At 38.2% G+C, this 17980-nt stretch overlaps 1 protein-coding gene across 1 annotated transcript in view; it reads right to left on the reverse strand.

Moving 5' to 3' along the window:
* Positions 1-9330: 9330 nt before the first annotated feature.
* The window catches only part of PARP1 (poly(ADP-ribose) polymerase 1), a 44476-nt gene continuing 35826 nt past the window's right edge, over positions 9331-17980 (reverse strand). Inside the window, exons 17-23 of the mRNA XM_051993418.1 lie at positions 16785-16913; positions 15415-15513; positions 14499-14651; positions 13160-13287; positions 12597-12658; positions 12025-12139; positions 9331-9918 (exon numbers count right to left, since the gene is read on the reverse strand). Of these exons, the coding sequence (XP_051849378.1) occupies positions 9837-9918; positions 12025-12139; positions 12597-12658; positions 13160-13287; positions 14499-14651; positions 15415-15513; positions 16785-16913 (768 nt within the window). The 3' untranslated portion in view covers positions 9331-9836. The remainder of the gene's footprint in view (positions 9919-12024; positions 12140-12596; positions 12659-13159; positions 13288-14498; positions 14652-15414; positions 15514-16784; positions 16914-17980) is intronic.

Here is a 17980-nt window from a genome sequence, read left to right on the forward strand (position 1 = left end):
TAGTTTTAGTCTCACATTTTAAAGTCACTTTCTAAAAGAATTCTGTGTATTTTCTTAGTCATTTTTAATAATGTCACATCTTGAAGAGAATAAATATATAATCCTCCAATTTATTTTAATATATAGTTTTGTTAATTTTGTTTTTTGCACTTCCCAGTGCATTCCTTTTCTTGTTCTCTCTCAAGAGAACTATTGTTTATCCTCTATTTTTGAAGAGGACCATGACATCAGGGTGGTGATACTATGACATGCAAGTGAATTGGATTTGAGTGAGGAAGGGCTGGGCAAGGTCACCTGCCCCACCTTCTTCTCCAAAGCCCTGTGGGCCCAGTGATCATAAACAGATCAGGATGACCAGAGGTAGCCCTGGATGCAGTGGGAGATCTTGGCCTTTTTAAGCTAAGGTCTTTATCAGGTCTCAGTTTGACTGAGTCAACACACACTCAGTGATTAACCTACTAACTGTAATAATAAAGAATAAAAAGGGAGGGAGAAAAAAGGTTCAGCAAAATGAACACATTGAAAAAGTCTGATATTTGTAGTCTCCCTTCTGCAAAGAGGGCAAGGTTCTTTTCATCTCTTCTTTAACTCAGATTTAGTCATTATAATTTCTCAGTATTGTTCTAATTGTTTTGTTGTTCTTTCCATTTACTTTGTAATCACTGCATATATTGTTTTCCTGGTTCCATTTACTTCAAGATACTTCGTATCTTATCATAGTCTTTGGCTTCTCTGCTCAGCACAGTGATAGTCATGTTAATTAGTTTCATTCAATTAGTTGAGCCATTCCCCAATCAATGGAGCATTTCTCATTCTTTGTTACAACAAAACAGCTTGTTATAATTTAGTGTAGGAAGAAACTTCTAGAAGCTAAAAAGTAGGAATATGAGACTTTTCACATTTTCCCTCAAAAAGTAATGTTTCAGAGTAGTCTTCCAATTTTCCCATTTAATTTTTATTTTATTTTATTTTATTTTTCCATTATAACTTTTTATTGACAGAATCCATGTCAGGGTAATTTTTTACAACATTATCCCTTACACTCACTTCTGTTCCGATTTTTCCCCTCCCCCAGATGGCAAGCAGTCCTATATATGTTGAATATGTCACCATATATCCTAGATACAATATATGTGTGCAGAACCGAACAGTTCTCTTGTTGCACAGGCAGAATTGGATTCAGAAGGTATAAATAATCCGGGAAGAAAAACAAAAATGCAAATAGTTTATATTCATTTCCCACTGTTTCTTCTTTGGGTGTAGCTGCTTCTGTCCATCCTTGATCAATTGAAACAGAGTTAGATCTTCTTAGATCTTCTAGATCCACTTGCATCAGAATACATCCTCATACAGTATCGTTGTTGAGGTATATAATGATCTTCTGGTTCTGCTCATTTCACTTAGCATCAGTTCATGTAAGTCTCTCCAGTCCTCTCTGTATTCATCCTGCTGGTCATTTCTTACAGAACAATAATATTCCATAACATTCATAAACCACAAGTTACCCAGCCATTCTCCAATTGATGGGTATCCATTCATTTTCCAGTTTCTGGCCACTACAAACAGGGCTGCCACAAACATTTTGCCACACACAGGTCCTTTTCCCTTCTTTAGTATTTCTTTGGGGTATAAGCCCAGTAGAAACACTGCTGGATCAAAGGGTATGCACAGTTCGATGACTTTTGGGGCCTAATTCCAGAATGGTTGAATTTGTTCACAATTCCACCAACAGTGCATCAGTGTCCCTGTTTTCCCGCATCCCCTTCAACATTCATCATTATTTTTTCCTGTCATCTTAGCCAATCTGACAGGTGTGTAGTTAGTTCCACTTTTTAGAGTAACAATTTCACTTAAGTATGTTTCTCTTGCAGAAAATTTTCCTTAGATTTGACAGCCTTTTTTACACTTATATCTCATTTGTTCTCACAACCCTATGAGATAGGCCAGGCAATTTGGCCCCATTTTGCAGATTGGCTATATAATGAAACATAGGATATTTTGATTTACCAAGATTGCACAATCAGTACATTTAGAGCTGGGATTCAACCCTCTGGGCTCCCCCTTCTATATGACATATGACCCTGCTAAATTTCAACTCTGAGGGGGTATCTCCTGAGGCACCAGGTTCCAGGAGTCCACAGCCAACACATTTTATGTGAACTCATTTAAATTTACCTTTTCTTCATAGCTCAGAATGCTGAACTAAGTGCTTATCTGACTTCTGGTCCCCTCCTTCCTAAGCTCCCATGACCAGATCTATTACAATGAGCTATCTGTAATTATCTGTAATTAATCTCATAGCCATGCTTATAGTATTACTGTTAACTGCCTTCATAGTGAAGATCTTAAACTTAAGCTTCTCAACAATCCATCTTCCCCACCAGATTTATCTCTCATATTTCCTGGCCTTCCATTCCCTTGATACTAAGGGCTCGACTCCCCCTATTACCTAATCTGGTGATCCAAAACCTAATTTTCAAGCCCACATAGACATCAGTATGCCTCAAGTACCCTTCTGTTTAAAGAAAAAGGGTATATACACCTGGGGAATAAGGATATGGATTGATACAAATATGGCCAACCTTAAATGAATTTTTTTTTAAAGGTATACACTGAAAAACAATTATCCACTGGTTATTCTGAATATTTCTTTAATGAGAGGTTGGAAGTCATCCAAACTTCCTCATTTTGTTTTATCACAAAATCTCTACAGGGAGATTCTAATGTGTTGGGGGAGGGGGTTTTAGTAAATTTTTTTTTTTTTTGACATTATGTGGGTATTGATGGAGCATGTAGTCCATTGATTATCCCTCAGGTTTGTTCTATGACTAGCTCACATCCTTTTCTGGCCATACAACATTTTGATACCTCTCATTGAGAACTCATTGGTTCTCCTGCATAATTATTTGTAGGAAATGAGCTACAGCTGGCTTGTGCCCACCATCTTGGATTGGCTCAATTTAAAAGTTTCTAATGTCAATTTTTAGACATTCAAATAGCACTTGAATTATATGTGAATACGATGAGCTTTTGTTTTAGAGACATCTGAGGTCATTGAAAGGCTGCATTCCAAATTGATTTTGGAATGAGTTCATTGTCTATGTATGATATGTAGTCAAGATGGGTGTATTGATGGATCAGTTCCTATTCAAATGAGCATCATAGCTATAGGAACATCAATAGGTATTCTGTATGCACTTGGTAGTCAGCACCATGTCAGTAAATCCTTCTTTAATTCTCGGTGGATGTGACAGGGGCAAACACCTTTGGCAAATGTCTTCTTTTCTATAATAATCAGAGGGTCTACATTTTCTCTGGACTCAAGAAATCTTATATGATGCCAACTTCTGCATGGGGGGGGAACCCCCAATTCTTTAAGGTAGCATTTTCTGTATCAAACCAAATGACAATAATATGGATAGTGAATAATCTCACATATTCCATAGAATATCATCTGAAAAATCTTGCTTGTTTTCTTCTCATAGTTTCAAGGGCATCCCTTGCTGTAATTGTAGATTCCCATATTTTGTAAACTTTTTTGTTAAAATATTGCCTTTCTTCCCCCCTGGTTCTTTATACATCTAATTATAGATATCCCCGAGATCTCTCCTGGGCTCTTTTCTTCTCTACTATCTCATTTGGTGATACCATTAGCTCCCATGGAAATTATCATCTCCATGCAAATTATTTCACATTCATATTCTCTCTCTTAACTGCTTCTCAGAATCTTAATTTCAAGTCCAAAACAGAATGTTTTTTTTTTTTTTTTTAGTCCTGGATTTCAAATAGTCCAATGACTTAAATTATTTCTTTTATTAAATTATTAACTTATCTCTCTCCATCATCAGTCCCAGGTTCTAGCCATCAATTAGCTATGTGACTTTTATCAAGTCATTTTACACTTTATGCTTGAGACAGTTTCTTTTTGTCAAAAGGAAATATCACATGTCCTACTTCATAGTGTTGTTACAAGGATAATTTAAAAAATTCAAGAGCACCATATGAGGATGCCTTTATTTTAGGGCTACCTGAATTTATAAAGAAATATGCTCGGTTCTGATAAAGGCCTCATTTCCAAAATATATAGAGAACTGATCCTAATTTATAAGAAACCAAGCCATTCTCCAATTGATAAATGGTCAAAGGATATGAACAGACTATTTTCAGATGATGAAATTGAAACTATTACCACTCATATGAAAGTGTTCCAAATCACTATTGATCAGAGAAATGCAAATTAAGACAACTCTGAGATACCACTACACACCTGTCAGATTGGCTAAGACGACAGGAAAAAATAATGATGAATGTTGGAGGGGATGCGGGAAAACTGGGACACTAATGCATTGTTGGTGGAGTTGTGAATGAATCCAACCATTCTGGAGAGCAATCTGGAATTATGCCCCAAAAGTTATCAAACTGTGCATACCCTTTGATCCAGCAGTGTTTCTATTGGGCTTATATCCCAAAGAAATACTAAAGAAGGGAAAGGGACCTGTATGTGCCAAAATGTTTGTAGCAGCCCTGTTTGTAGTGGCTAGAAACTGGAAAATGAATGGATGTCTATCAATTGGAGAATGGCTGGGTAAATTGTGGTATGTGAATGTTATGGAATATTATTGTTCTGTAAGAAATGACCAGCAGGATGAATACAGAGAGGCTTGGAGAGACCTACATGGACTGATGCTAAGTGAAATGAGTAGAACCAGGAGATCATTATACACTTCGACAACGATATTGTATGAGGATGTATTCTGATGGAAGTGGATTTCTTTCACAAAGAGTTTCAATGGATAAATGATGGACAGAAGCAGCTACACCCAAAGAAAGAACACTGGGAAACAAATATGAACTATTTGTATTTTTGATTTTCTTCCCGGGTTATTTTTACCTTCTGAATTCAATTCTCCCTATGCAACAAGAGAACTGTTCGGTTCTGCAAACATATATTGTATCTAGGATATACTGTAACCTATTCACCATGTAAAGGACTGCTTGCCATCTAGGGGAGGGGGTGGAGGGAGGGAGGGAGGGGAAAAATCGGAACAGAAGCGAGTGCAAGGGATAATGTGGTAAAAAATTACCCTGGCATGGATTCTGTCAATATAAAGTTATTATTAAATAAAATAAAATTTAAAAAAATCTATGGTATACATTTCCCATGTTAAAAAAAAATAAACATGGTCCAATAAATACAAATGATACTCTATCCTCATATATAATCTATGCAAAACTTGAATATGGCCTTTAAAAGTAACATAAGCATTTATTTAGCACCTACTCTATCCCAGGTATTGTGTTAGGCACTAGAGATACAAAGACAAAACTGTAAGTTTGTTTTCAAAGGGCCTATAATCCGCTGAAAGACTATATACACACAAAATTAATACAATGTGGGAAAAAATGATAAAAATGAATGTTCATGGAAAATGTCTTAAACAAATTTTTATTTATTTATTTGAAATGAATATAAAATTTTAATATAACATATATTAACTGTTAATATATATTTAAATGCTTATAACATAAGTACTGAGGATACAAAGAAAGAAAAACTACATTTCCTGTCCCTAAAGAACCCTTGGGTCTAATGGAGGAGACAACATTTAGATACCTACGTATTATCTCAGATGGAAGCACACTGGAAAGCCCTGAATTTAACAGGCAAAATCCCAACTCTGTCATTTACTGCCTGTGTAATAATCTCAAAGTCAGTTCACTAATCTGGGGCCCAGTTTCCTTATCTAAAAATAAGTGACTTGGCTTAAAATGTTGTTAGACTATATGATCTGAGATGAAGATAAAGTCTTGTAAACTACTCATAAAAGGCTCAAAGCTGATAATGATATAAACAAAGTTGAATGATTTATCTTAATAAACAGGAACTGACAAATTATCGTGATTTCTTTCCAATTAAAGTCTAAGTAAACCAAATTAAGATAACAACTCAATTGTCCATTGTTAAAAAGGCCTTACTTAACCCTCCTAGTTGCAATTCTGCATCTCTCCTGCCATTTTTAAGCAATCTTTCTGGGACCTTCCTTTAACTTTCATATCTGTTCTCTTTCCTCTCACTAAATCTGAATCTTTTGCAACCTGACTTAATACCCTATCATTCCATGGCAATTGTTATTTCCAGTAACTAAGGATCTCTTTGCATTTTCTACTCTAATTGCATTTCCTCACTCCTTCATTTCTCTGTCATTTCCTAGTTTCATCTATAGCTCTCACCTATTCTTTTTCTTCCTTAGGTATTGATAACATTGTATTCTCTTGGTTGCTTTCCAACCTCTGATCACTGCTTCTTCAATCACATCATGCTTACTAACCACAAGTGTTGCCCAGAAGTCTACTCTGAGCTCTTTCCTTCACTCTTTACTATCTCATTTGATGACGTGATTAGCATGCATGGGTTTATTATCCCTATCTATATGAAGTCTAATTCTTTAGACATTTTAAACTCACTATGTCCAAAATGGAATTCATTATCTTTGGCTTTTTTTTTTTTTTGAAAGTCCAGGCTTTTCAATGACTTAAATTCTCTCTCCTGATCTGCGTTCTAGGTCAGTTGTAATGCTTGTCACTACAAAAACATTTTTCTTCTATTTTTTTTACACTGTATTGAACTTTTAGTATTTCTTGATGTTTCATGGAGTCATTAGCTTCTATTAGGTCAATTCTAATTGCATTAGTTCAGGGATTCCCCTGGGAATCTCTGCTAGTTCAGCTTTGGCTCAGTTCCTAACACTTAATTACTCTATGCAGTACACCCCCTGGACAAGCATACCTTGTCCCTAGTATCTGCTGACTTCTGTTTCTCTAAGTCTTCCAGGGCTGGAAAAATGACTATTCGTCTTTTTCTTCAATTTCCCAATCAGAATTGAGTCTGGCATTTTCTAGGTATTCATGGAAGAGCTTTGGTAAGCTTGGCTATATTTATTCTGCTATAACTCTTCATCTTTTCCCCCAAACTTCCTTATTACTTTTCATGGTACTGTCACTTTCAACTCCTCTATCTTACTCAATCCACAATATTCAATCTGTTGCCCATTCCCATCTCATATTCACAGCAATGGTTCTTAGCATAAGATCCCATCTCTCCACTAACAACTATAACCTTGGTACAAGTTCTCATCACATCCATGGACTCCTACAGTATCTTTCTGGTTGGTCCTCCTTTTCCCAGGCCTTTTGCATTCCAATCCACTTCCTACTACACAGACTCTGACAGGTCTGTGTCTGAACGTTATCCTCCACTCAATCTCCAATTACCTCTAAAATCAGTGGCTTTCAAAGCTGACCTCCTGACTCCTCCCTAAAATTCCAATTTAGATTCTCATTTTCCACATACTTGGTGAAATACCAACCTTGGTCTTCTTGCTGTTCCCCACTCATGAAGCTCCATTCCTTTTTTCTGGCTGACTTCCATGACCACATTTTTCCCCTTCTCACCTGTCTCTCATCTTCCTCTAAGAGTCACCTTGTATTCCATCTTCCACAGGAAACATTAGCAATAGCTAATGCCTTCCCTTGGAGATCACTTTCTATTTTGTAGTGCATGGGTGTTCAAGGAAGACTAGTGCCTCTAGCCCAGGGTTCACTGGGCTCTTTCTAGGGTTGTTCACCTACCTTTGGTGACCAATTGGTACCAACAGCTCCAAGAAACTGTAGCATGTGCAGCAGCCACACAGAGTAAAACCACCTTGGCAGATGAGCTAACCAGGCTGAGGGTGACTGCTAGCTGAGTCGGGAACGTCCCCACCAGACCTGTGGAAACTCCCAGGGAACAGGCAGGTAACAACAATTTGTTCTAGCAGCCCAAAGGTTCCCAAAGCAGGTGCTGGAGTGTGGTCAGATGTCAGAGACTCCGAGGTTCTTCCCCGAATCCCCGGCCATGACTAACTATCCTGACTTCTGACTTGCTGCTGCACTTGGATAACATTGGAAGACGATGACAAATGAGGACAAGTCTCTCACTTAAATCCAAAGCACAAGTCAAGACATCACCCCAAGATGGCATTGACTCTCTGAATGCCATCATCTTCCACTTAGGTTGCCTGCATCTTGTGGGTAGAATTTCTTGCATGCTGTTTCTCCCTTCACAAAATTGTTGACAGCAAGGATTCTTTTTTTCTTACTGTGTATCCTTAGTGTTTTAGCAGTGTCCAGATGGACAAAGATGGCACAATTTCAGACTAGATTGTGTCTTGAAAACTTTCAATGACTCTAAATTGCTTGCTGATACAAAAGCCCTTACATTTCCCTAGTGAGCCTGGTACATGTGAATAATATAAATCATGTTACTGGCAAAATTTTGGAATATTTCAAACAAAAATGCTATGGAAAAACTAATGGGGAAAAGGATTTAGCAGGTTAGCAAAGGTGACACCTACATATGTAGTGGCACAAAAGGAATTAATTAGGTGTACCCTTAGGAAAGGAGGTAATGAAATAAATTAAGAAACAGCCTGAGTGCTACATTTGATATGAAGAGAGTATTGAGTCTGTCAAAATGTTGTATTTTCAAAAAATCTAGTATGAGAAATAAACAGGACAAGTTATATATGTGAAAGGATTGCGAACAGAATTAATGACAGGAACAGCCAGTTATGAATTCTCAAGTCCATATTAACTATGAACTTCTAACCAAAGGACATTTCTTGGACGGTAATAGCTGATGCCAAGAAATACACATTTATTCTTCTCTTTATCTTAGGCTACCTTAAAAAAATGTTCCTTTATTTTTGAAAATTCTATTTACAATGCAAACTCTGAGACCTTACTGGCCATCAAATGGGCTTCATTTTACAGGTGAAGAAACTGAGGCACAGAGAGATTGTGTCTCAGGCAGGATTTGAACCTAGAGTTTCAATTCCAATTTTGGTGCTCTATTATGTTACATTGTTTCTGTGAAGGTTTGATGCCTCCTAGAGGAAAAGAAAAATGGAGAGGCTTTTTTGAGTTTGCAGCTCATAACTTATTTAGATGGTTACTAACATGTCCCTGGATTTTTGTACTCCCTCATTCCTCCAATAGGTAGATATGCTTTATTATCAAAAACAAAACAGATGTCCAGATCTAGCACTGAATAAACACATACAACATAAGGCATTTCCATTTTAATGCAGTGACCACTAGCCTTCCAAGTCCTTTAAACTATCACAAAAGGAAATAGTCCCTGAACTAAATACTGAAAGATTTGTAATTTAGAAGACCCTCACCTCTAAGTAAATGAAGCTACTTATACTGTTCTCATAAAATAAAGTTGTAAAAAATATAGATCAAAAGGGAACAGGTTAAAGAATTCAAAAGAAAAAAAAGAAAAACTAATTAGTATGAAATTAGCTTTTATTTTTACCTTAAAATAAATGTGTTTAACACTTTTTTTCCAAAATCAAAACTGAAGAACATTTAGAAAGAGTTGGAAGCACTTTATTTTCCTTTGAAGTCTAATATGTAAACATCACATTGTAATTTCCCTCTCTACAAATCCCTCCCCTCATGCTTTTGTGTAAAACCATTTTTCTTCCAACTTTTCCTCACTTGTCAGTTATAAGAGATCTGCTATGCCCCAGGGGTGCATGGAACTTGGGTGGCTACGGAATCAAATCCCCAGAGACTTAGGCTTGGGAGAAAATTTTTTCAACATACAGCCGGCCATTTGTTTATATAAAATTTTTATAGAGAAGATTTAGTAAAGTTAATAATTGTCTGCCATTCGGCTCTCTTGAAATTTCTGAAAGGTTTGTGGATATCTAAGCCTACCAGGCAGCTCCATGCTATAATAGAACTAGAAGGGCTCGGTCGCCTCTGAGCACTAGGCCAGTGCTACCTGCTCACCACAGGGAGGTTTTAAAGTTGAACTTCAATTTCAGTAGATACTTCAGATTTACCTGAGCAATGTCATAGACAATGTATCTGGAGAGAGAGTTAAGGAGATGAAGGCTGGCTTTCAATGGCTGAATGCCCACGATCCCGTCATTACCTTGTTTACTACCCCCTGAACAGTGCACATGTGCTTTGCAGAGCTGCTGAGCTTTCCTAAGCCAAGATGAACCAAGAATGGCTTCAGAAAGTAGGAAACCCCATGAGTGCCAGGAGAGCTGCACTATCAGCTGTACCGCTTATCTCCCCCTTCCCCTTCCCGCCCCGCCCCCCAGCACCCCTGCTTTGAGCCTAATACATGGAGACACAATTCAGAGATGGGGCCCATCATTTCAGCTGCTACTCATGAGGGAGGCAAACCAGGTGACCAGAAACAGTTAAAACCCCAAAGGAGGCAGTATATATAATAGGCCAAGTCGGCTCCTAACCACCTTGAGCACTAACACAATTCTAATCCTAATGGGGACAGCCTGAACCCAACAGCCCTGGGAACTTCAGACCACTGGCTTTGGAGTGTCCTGGCCACTGCTTCCTTAGCCACCATAGCAACTGAAGACCTAGAGAGAAAATTCTTGCTACGCAAGTTGTTGGTAGCATCAATTGCCCCAACACCATTAATTTATATGGTTTACAACAGAAGTAGCATTAAAGAAGATGCATTAAGCTGCTTTACCATTGTTCCCTAAGGACCATTCATTTGACTTGCAGCTGAACCTTATGTTGTCTTTTCATTTGAATGTGATATGAGTTGTTTCTTCTTTTCACTTTTGATGATAATAACTATGCTAAACATTTTATAAATATTATACTGGATCCTCACACCAACCTGAGAGCTGTTCCTGTTTTTAAGTTGAGAAAATTGAGGCAAACAGACATTAAGTGATTTGCCTACAGTCAGTCAGTGTCTGAAGTTGGACTCACCCAGGTCTTCCTCACTCCAATTTGGGTACCTTAACTACTGCATCACTTATTATTGCTTGTATATCACCAGCCTTTAACCCAATTACTTCTAAACACTTTAAATCTTTTTCTTTCTTTCAATACGTTGTCCTCTAGTTGTTTGGTGCAATATGAACCTGAAAGCAAAACTCTTAACTACTTATCCCAATGCATATTTGAGTGGCATCCAATGTGTCTTCTTGTGTATTTTATACGAAACCCATTGAGATAGTTGGGAGGAAAAAAAGAAGAGGCAGCCAGATGATACAGCAGATAGAATACGGACCCTGGAGTCAGGAGGACTTAAGTTCAAATATGGTCTCAAACACTTAACACTTCCTAGCTGTGTGACCTTGGGCAAGTTACTAACCCCAACTGCTTCAGCAAATAATTAAAGAAAGAAAAAAAAAAGAAGGAATGAAAGCTCATACCTACCAATCTTTCAATTTACAATTAAGATTGAATGTGACGGGAAGACTTGTATCTGAATAATCCATTTGGAATAAAATTTAACCAAATCAGGAAAACCCACCTCTACATGAAGAGGGAAGAGTACTGTTTCTCCCCACCCCTCTCACTGAACACTGGGAGATTACAATAAGCAGGAGATGAGAAGATGCCTCTCTCACTCTCCACCTTCTCTTCAGAAGGGGAAGACCACAGGTGTGGAACGGCACACATTTTCTTCAAGATCTGTTGGTTTTGCCATATGGTTCTCTTTTTCCTTTTTAAAATGTTGTTACAAAGGATGGATGGCTTATACATAATTGGGCTAAGGGCTGAAGACACACAAGTAATTAAATGGTACAGTGGACAAAACACCAAAATTAGAGTAAGGAGGGCCTGAGTGAGTTCAGCCTCAGATATTGTGCGACTGTGGGCAAATCATTTAATGTGTATATGGGGTGGGGGTGAGATAAACTATTCTATCTGAAAATGGAGGTGATGAAAAAATAAAAGATAGCAATATAAATGTAAATTTTTTAAAAATGGGAACATAATACTTATCTTTGTCCCCCCTAAAGATCCTTAAGTCAACTCTGATTTCTCATTTACTTACATTATAGACGCTTGAACTACTAAAATACTGGAATAGTTCCTAAAGTGACAGAAAATCATATCATATACATTTGGAAGACAAAGACAAGTCCCATCCACTCTGAAAAGGTGGGGTTGAATCCAATGGCCAAGAAAGGATACTCATTATATAATAAACAGGTGTCACTAACACCAGAAGGAATCCCAGTTCCCAAAGGAATCTCCACACCATCAAGTGTGACACTGGCTGTTGGATCAGGTGCAGTTTTGCCCAGACCTGGAAAAAGAGAAACAGTAGTTTAAACTGTGGTATGAATATGTAGGCCCCAGGAAGAAAATGTCTGTTTTTCTCAAAAATAATTATAAGATAGAGGAAACCTTTCCTAAGTGTAAATTATTATTATTGTAATTATTTAGAGGTTAAGGTCTATTTGTATCCCAAGAAGTATTATTTTCTCATGTAAGTTCTACTTTAGATTGTTTCCCCTTTTCTTTAAGTTGGAAATGAAGTAAATGCAGCCAAATACAAAGTCATTAACTTTTATATCTTATTTTAGCTCTCCAACATTCTAGGTTGGCCTACTTTTTCTTGAATTCCTAAATAGTCCCCTTCATTTTTAGATCTACGCCTCCCATTGTGAGAAAATCATGTACTCTAAGGCTCCTGGTCACTGACTACCAGTCCCAAACATAATAAGAAGTTAGAGAAGCCCATCATGGGTGGACCTTGTTACCTTTGACGCTGTGCTTGCCCTTTGGTAATTTGCTGATGTGGGAGGCGTGCTTCAGCTCGTACCTGTTCAAGAGAACACATAGAACAGGGCATTTTTTCAGTCTCTGGGGCATTTGGCCACTAAAGAGCTTAGAGCTACCTTAAGACTCTTTTTGGGATCTCTCGACTTAAAGGAAGGATCAAAGAATGCAGCCGCACAACTTGGCAAACACTGTCTATTGTTAATTCAGCAAGTGCTGGTTATGTATGAAAGCCCTGTGCTAGGCCCAAGCCCTCAGAAGCAAGTCTCCCAAAGATTTCTAGCACCTCTATCAGAGCCCTCATCCTTAACTTCCAGCTCTCCTTCCCTTACCATCAGAATGTAAACTCCTGGGGGGCAGGGACTGCCTTTGGTTCGTGTGCTTATAGCAAGAGCTTAAGCAATCTTGGATCTACTTGCTAGATTCCAGCTTAGAACAAACGAAGGGAAAGTCTATAGTCTTTACCTAGAAGGGCAGTTTTAAAAGGGTTTTTCCTCTAACTCTAAGCCCACCATCTCAATGGCCCCAGACCAAAGTGACTTACATGTTTCCAAGGGCAACTTCCCCTAGGAGGATTAATCCTATTGGGTCTCCCTGAGATGTGTGGCAGTAATTGGCACTCTTGGAAACCATATCAGCAAAGTAGATTCCTTTACCAAACATATAACCAGTCTACAGGGTTGGAAACAACACAGATATAAGAGATTACTATGTATATAACAAGGTACCAAAGGAAACATAAATGAAAGAAAAAAAAATCACAAATAAGCAGAAAACTTTTCAGTGGAGAACTGATTCCAGGCCAGTAATACAGTGATTTTAATTTAAAGCTGCTGGGTATAGTTTAAATTTGTGCAGCTGATCCTATAATGATGCACAAGTGTCATTAACCATTCCCTACTGCACTGAATGAGGGGTGGTGGGATCACAAATTCTTGGTCTGAGGTCAAAGTCTCAATGGGTACATCCACAGCGCAATCAGGTTGGTACAATGTCAGGAAGCCATGAAAAAAAGATAAGGGAAATTATGAATGTTTAGCTCTGGGAGAAGGTATAAATAGAGATACTAGAAGGGGAAAAGTCATGAGTCTGCATCAGGCCAGTGATTCTCAAAATGGTCTGGGAGGCAGAAACGATTTTAATAATACTTATCAACTTAATTGCATTTATAGTTAAGTACTGTAACTAGCCCTCATTTAAAAAATTATTTTAAAAGTATAAAGTCATCCTGAAATCTCCCCACCCCCCAAAAAGTTTGATAACCACTGATCTAGACAGTGAAAAGACAGCTGGGTGTGGTATTAACAAACAAGAAGGAAGAAAGGAGTCCAAGACTTGAAGGAGAGGCCCTTTTCAATTCCTGGTTCTCCTGTGCCCCCACTTTGGCCAAGGCATTTAAACTTGTTGGGTCAGTTTCTTCATCTGTACAAGGAGAGAGGGGGAGAGGAGATGGCCTCTACCCTCCCAACTCTGAAAGTAGCTGCTGACCACATGTGAGTTTCCCAATAAAATGAGGAGGACATACTTGCCAACCACAAAAGCACTTACCTAAATTTAAAGGACTGTCACATAGAAAGGGGGTCAGATTTATTTTGTATTATTCCAATTATCAGGACTCAGTGAACAGTGAAAGACAGATTTTGATTAATAAAAATAGGAAAAATACTTGTCTTGTTAAAAATGAAATGACACGCTGTCACAGAAGTGTTCAAACAGAGACTAAGATAAATGCCACCACCTCCATATTTATCTGTCCCACTCTGAGCCAACAAGGTCCCTCTATCACTAGAAGTAGAGCAACATTTGGGCTCTTCACTTGAAGGCCCCTATGGACAAAAAAGCAGTTGCGTAACCACCTCCCCTCCCCCGGATCAGCTACATACCACAGGGGCTTCAGGGGGGGCGATCCGAAGACCCTGAGAGAGGATCCCAGCAAAGTTGGTGGCCCTGGACCCGTGCCACAGCAGCCGCCGGTTATGAAGCTGCTTAAAGGGCTTGTAACGTTGGCTTTCACCTTCACGCTCAATCTTGAAGATCTAAAAGCATTATTGAGCAAGAGACAAAAGGACGAAATCCTGGCTGGTCACTCAACTGCCCAAAGAATGCACCACACTTTTAGAGGGCCAGGCTACTTCAAAGCAAAGAGATTTCTCTTTGCTTTCCCTTCTCTTAAATCCAAAACAAAACACAAATTTTGGAAAGCCACTAAGATAAGTTTTTCTCTTTGCAGGGCATGAAGTTGCAGTATTTGCACCTTTGGAAGTCTTTTTTAAAAAGCAAGAGGATTCTTAATGGTTTAAATAAGTGTTCCTAAAAATAGGTCTCAAGTTCAAAGTTCACAGTATTTTACTATTTGTATTGTTACTTTCCAAACTTTGCTTTTTTCCCAGAGACCTGTTAATCTTATTATGTATTCCCTTGAATTGTCAAGGCTGGATGTTTACCTGTGACATTATCCACTAAAGTAAACTCTTTTTGAAATACATTTTACATCCAAATATAATTCTCCATACTCATCTCCTTATCTAGAGCGGGTAACCAAGGATAGAAAATAAAAATAAAAATTAGCTTTTTAAAAAAAGAAACATTGTTTAACTTTTTGATTAATTTTCTTGGTTTGTAATCAGGTACCCCAAATTTTAATTTGAGAAGGAAAACAAAAAGAGTGCTTTAAAATGAGGCCAGTTTCTGTTCTACTGAAATATGGGCCATTTCCTAAAAATGCTTTTGAGTATAATATACTGTTCTGTCCCACCTAGGAGCTGGGCAAAGGGAGAAGGAAGCAAGATACTTTCTTACATCAATAATTTCCAAGTCGTAGGCATTATGAGTAGTAGCATGTGTGTTCTTAACATACTGCCTGATGATGTCGGCTTCTTCTGAATTCTGGTCAACCACCTGGAAGAGACTCAGAATGAAGGGAAGGAAGGAATCTATCCAGAAAAAGATATTGATGCTTAAGGAGCTTTACTGACTTTCTCAATGCCCAAAGGTTAACAAATATGAGATGTGGGACTGGAATTCAAGTCCTGACTTCAGAGCCAATGTTCTTCCCGACTTTGCTGCTGGCCCACGTAGGACTGAATCACAAGTCACTTTTAATATTGTCTATAGTTGTCATTTTATTTTCCAAAGAAAGAATCTTATCAACTGGCAGATTTGCTGCAGCTGCTATCTGAGGCGATGTGACTCTGATGAAGAGTTGCTACATTTCCAAGGACGACATTTTTCCAAGATTTTAAAATTAAAACTAGATACTTAGTAAAAGTTAATCTATAGCCAGGTATGGTAAGTTGATAGAGATCTGAGTTGCAATGGAGTTAAGCCAATCATGTTTCCACAATAAATTCAGCACCAACAGGAGACAACCCAGATGAGAAATGGAAGCAGTTCAAGCTCCTAATCAGTAGTACTTTTGGGATCCTAAGTATCTATTGCAGTTCCAGCATGGGTAAGACAGGGAGACCCAATTGTTAAAAGAAGGGGAAAACCTCTCCAAAAAAAGTCAAGTCATATGATTGCTACTCTGGACCAAATAAAGCTAGGTATTTTCTTGAAATATTTAGCACCTTCAAGATCCTTCTAAATCAGGGAATTTGGGGGAGCATTGTCCCCTTAATAATCTGGTGATGCTTATGGACCCTTTTTCAAAATAATGTTTTTATTAAATAAAATAACAGAAGCTGATGAAAATACAGATTATAATCTCTCCTCTTCCCCCCAATTCACAAATCTCATAAAATCTATTCATGAACCTGACTCCAAGTTACTCTAAAGGTTAAGCCCATGGCTTGGGAACTGTTTGTAAAGAAAAATAATTTTTTTTTCAACTGCTAGAAGAGAGTAAGTTATGATATTATCAAATGTTCATTCTAGAACTCAGCCACCTAGTTTACCTCTCATTTGTAAAACTGGAGATAAATTAATTTTCCTAGTGTGGTTAGTGGGCTAGGCTTTAAGACTTAAGAAAAATAGATATTTGCAATAGTTTTAGTGAGACAGGCAGACCAGGAAATCTTCCCAAAATTCAGCTCACTTGGGCCTGGGTCTGGGATTGAGATTTTTTGTCTGTATATGCATGTATGTGCACACATCAAGATTATATAAGGGCAGCTAGGAGGTACAGAATCAGAAGAATTAGTGCCCCCTCCAAAAGGGAGAACTGTTACCTTAATATCAGTTTTAAGCTTCTCATAATTGACATCAATGGGATCCTTGCTGCCATCTTCAGATCCACCACGGAGCAGACTATAAGCCACTTCAATGTCCAGTAGATTGTCCAGCATCTCTACTTTGGCCTGGAGAATCAAAAATAAGTTAAATGCTGAATTTCCATCCAAATCTGAATAAGTGTGAAGTCCAACTTAGAGACTGACTTTGTTTTGCATAGAAAACAGTAGGTTACAACTCCCCAAGGGAAAATGCAACATGTCTTGAGTTGATGTCTAGAGTAAGAGAATGAGGAAGAATAAGAATTTTTAAAAAGTGGGGGGGGGGGGGGGGAGGAGAGGGGGGAAGGGGAGAAGGAGAGAGAGGAGGGAAAGAGCTAAGAAGCAGAGGTGAAGAAGATGAGCATTTCTGAAGGCACAACCAAATACAAAAGCAGAGCACGGAGAAACAGGAGGCTTCTGTGCATTTGAGAATGTTAAGCAGGCCAGCAGAGCCAGATTGTAGTGTATTGAGGGAATAAAGGTTAACATCATGGAAAGGTAGGAAGAAGCCAGGTTATGAAGACCTTGAAATGCCAAACAGGGCTTGCTTTAGCTAACAGGGAGCCACTGCAGTTTATTTAGTGCGGGTCAGATCTATGCATTAATAGAGCACTTTGGCATCTTAGTGGTGAATGGATTGAAGAGGAAAGAGTTGAGGCAGCAGAACAATCAGGTTATTGTAATAAGCTCTTTTTCTTGAAAATCCTAGCACACAGTAGGCATCTAAGATTTAGCTCAGAGACTGGCACATAGTAGATGCTTAATAAATGCTGATTGATTGGCTGCTTTTCTACTTGGAAGATATGCTTTCCATATTATTATTGAACTAGGGAGATGGAGAAAGAAAAAATATCTTTACCCCTATTTTTGATTTCTGGTTTGCAGAGGGTTTGATTCATTTATATGCTATGTATCGTAAGATACTGTTGTCCAGAAGATCAGCCTCAGAAGGCAAGAGACAAGCTTAATTCTGCCTTCATCCAATTCTTTATCAGTAGGTGGAATCTGAGGTGCCAATGAATACCTCCATCTACATCTTATATCAGAAAGCATTTAACTAAGTGCTAAACTATATCTGCAATAATACTTAAGAGGTGACAGGTGTGGGGAGTAGGGGGGAGGGTGACAAGATGGTCTTCTCCAGTCTGTTGGCT

Source organism: Antechinus flavipes, chromosome 4 (assembly GCF_016432865.1).
Source record: "Antechinus flavipes isolate AdamAnt ecotype Samford, QLD, Australia chromosome 4, AdamAnt_v2, whole genome shotgun sequence".
Classification (NCBI taxonomy): Eukaryota; Metazoa; Chordata; class Mammalia; order Dasyuromorphia; family Dasyuridae; genus Antechinus; species Antechinus flavipes.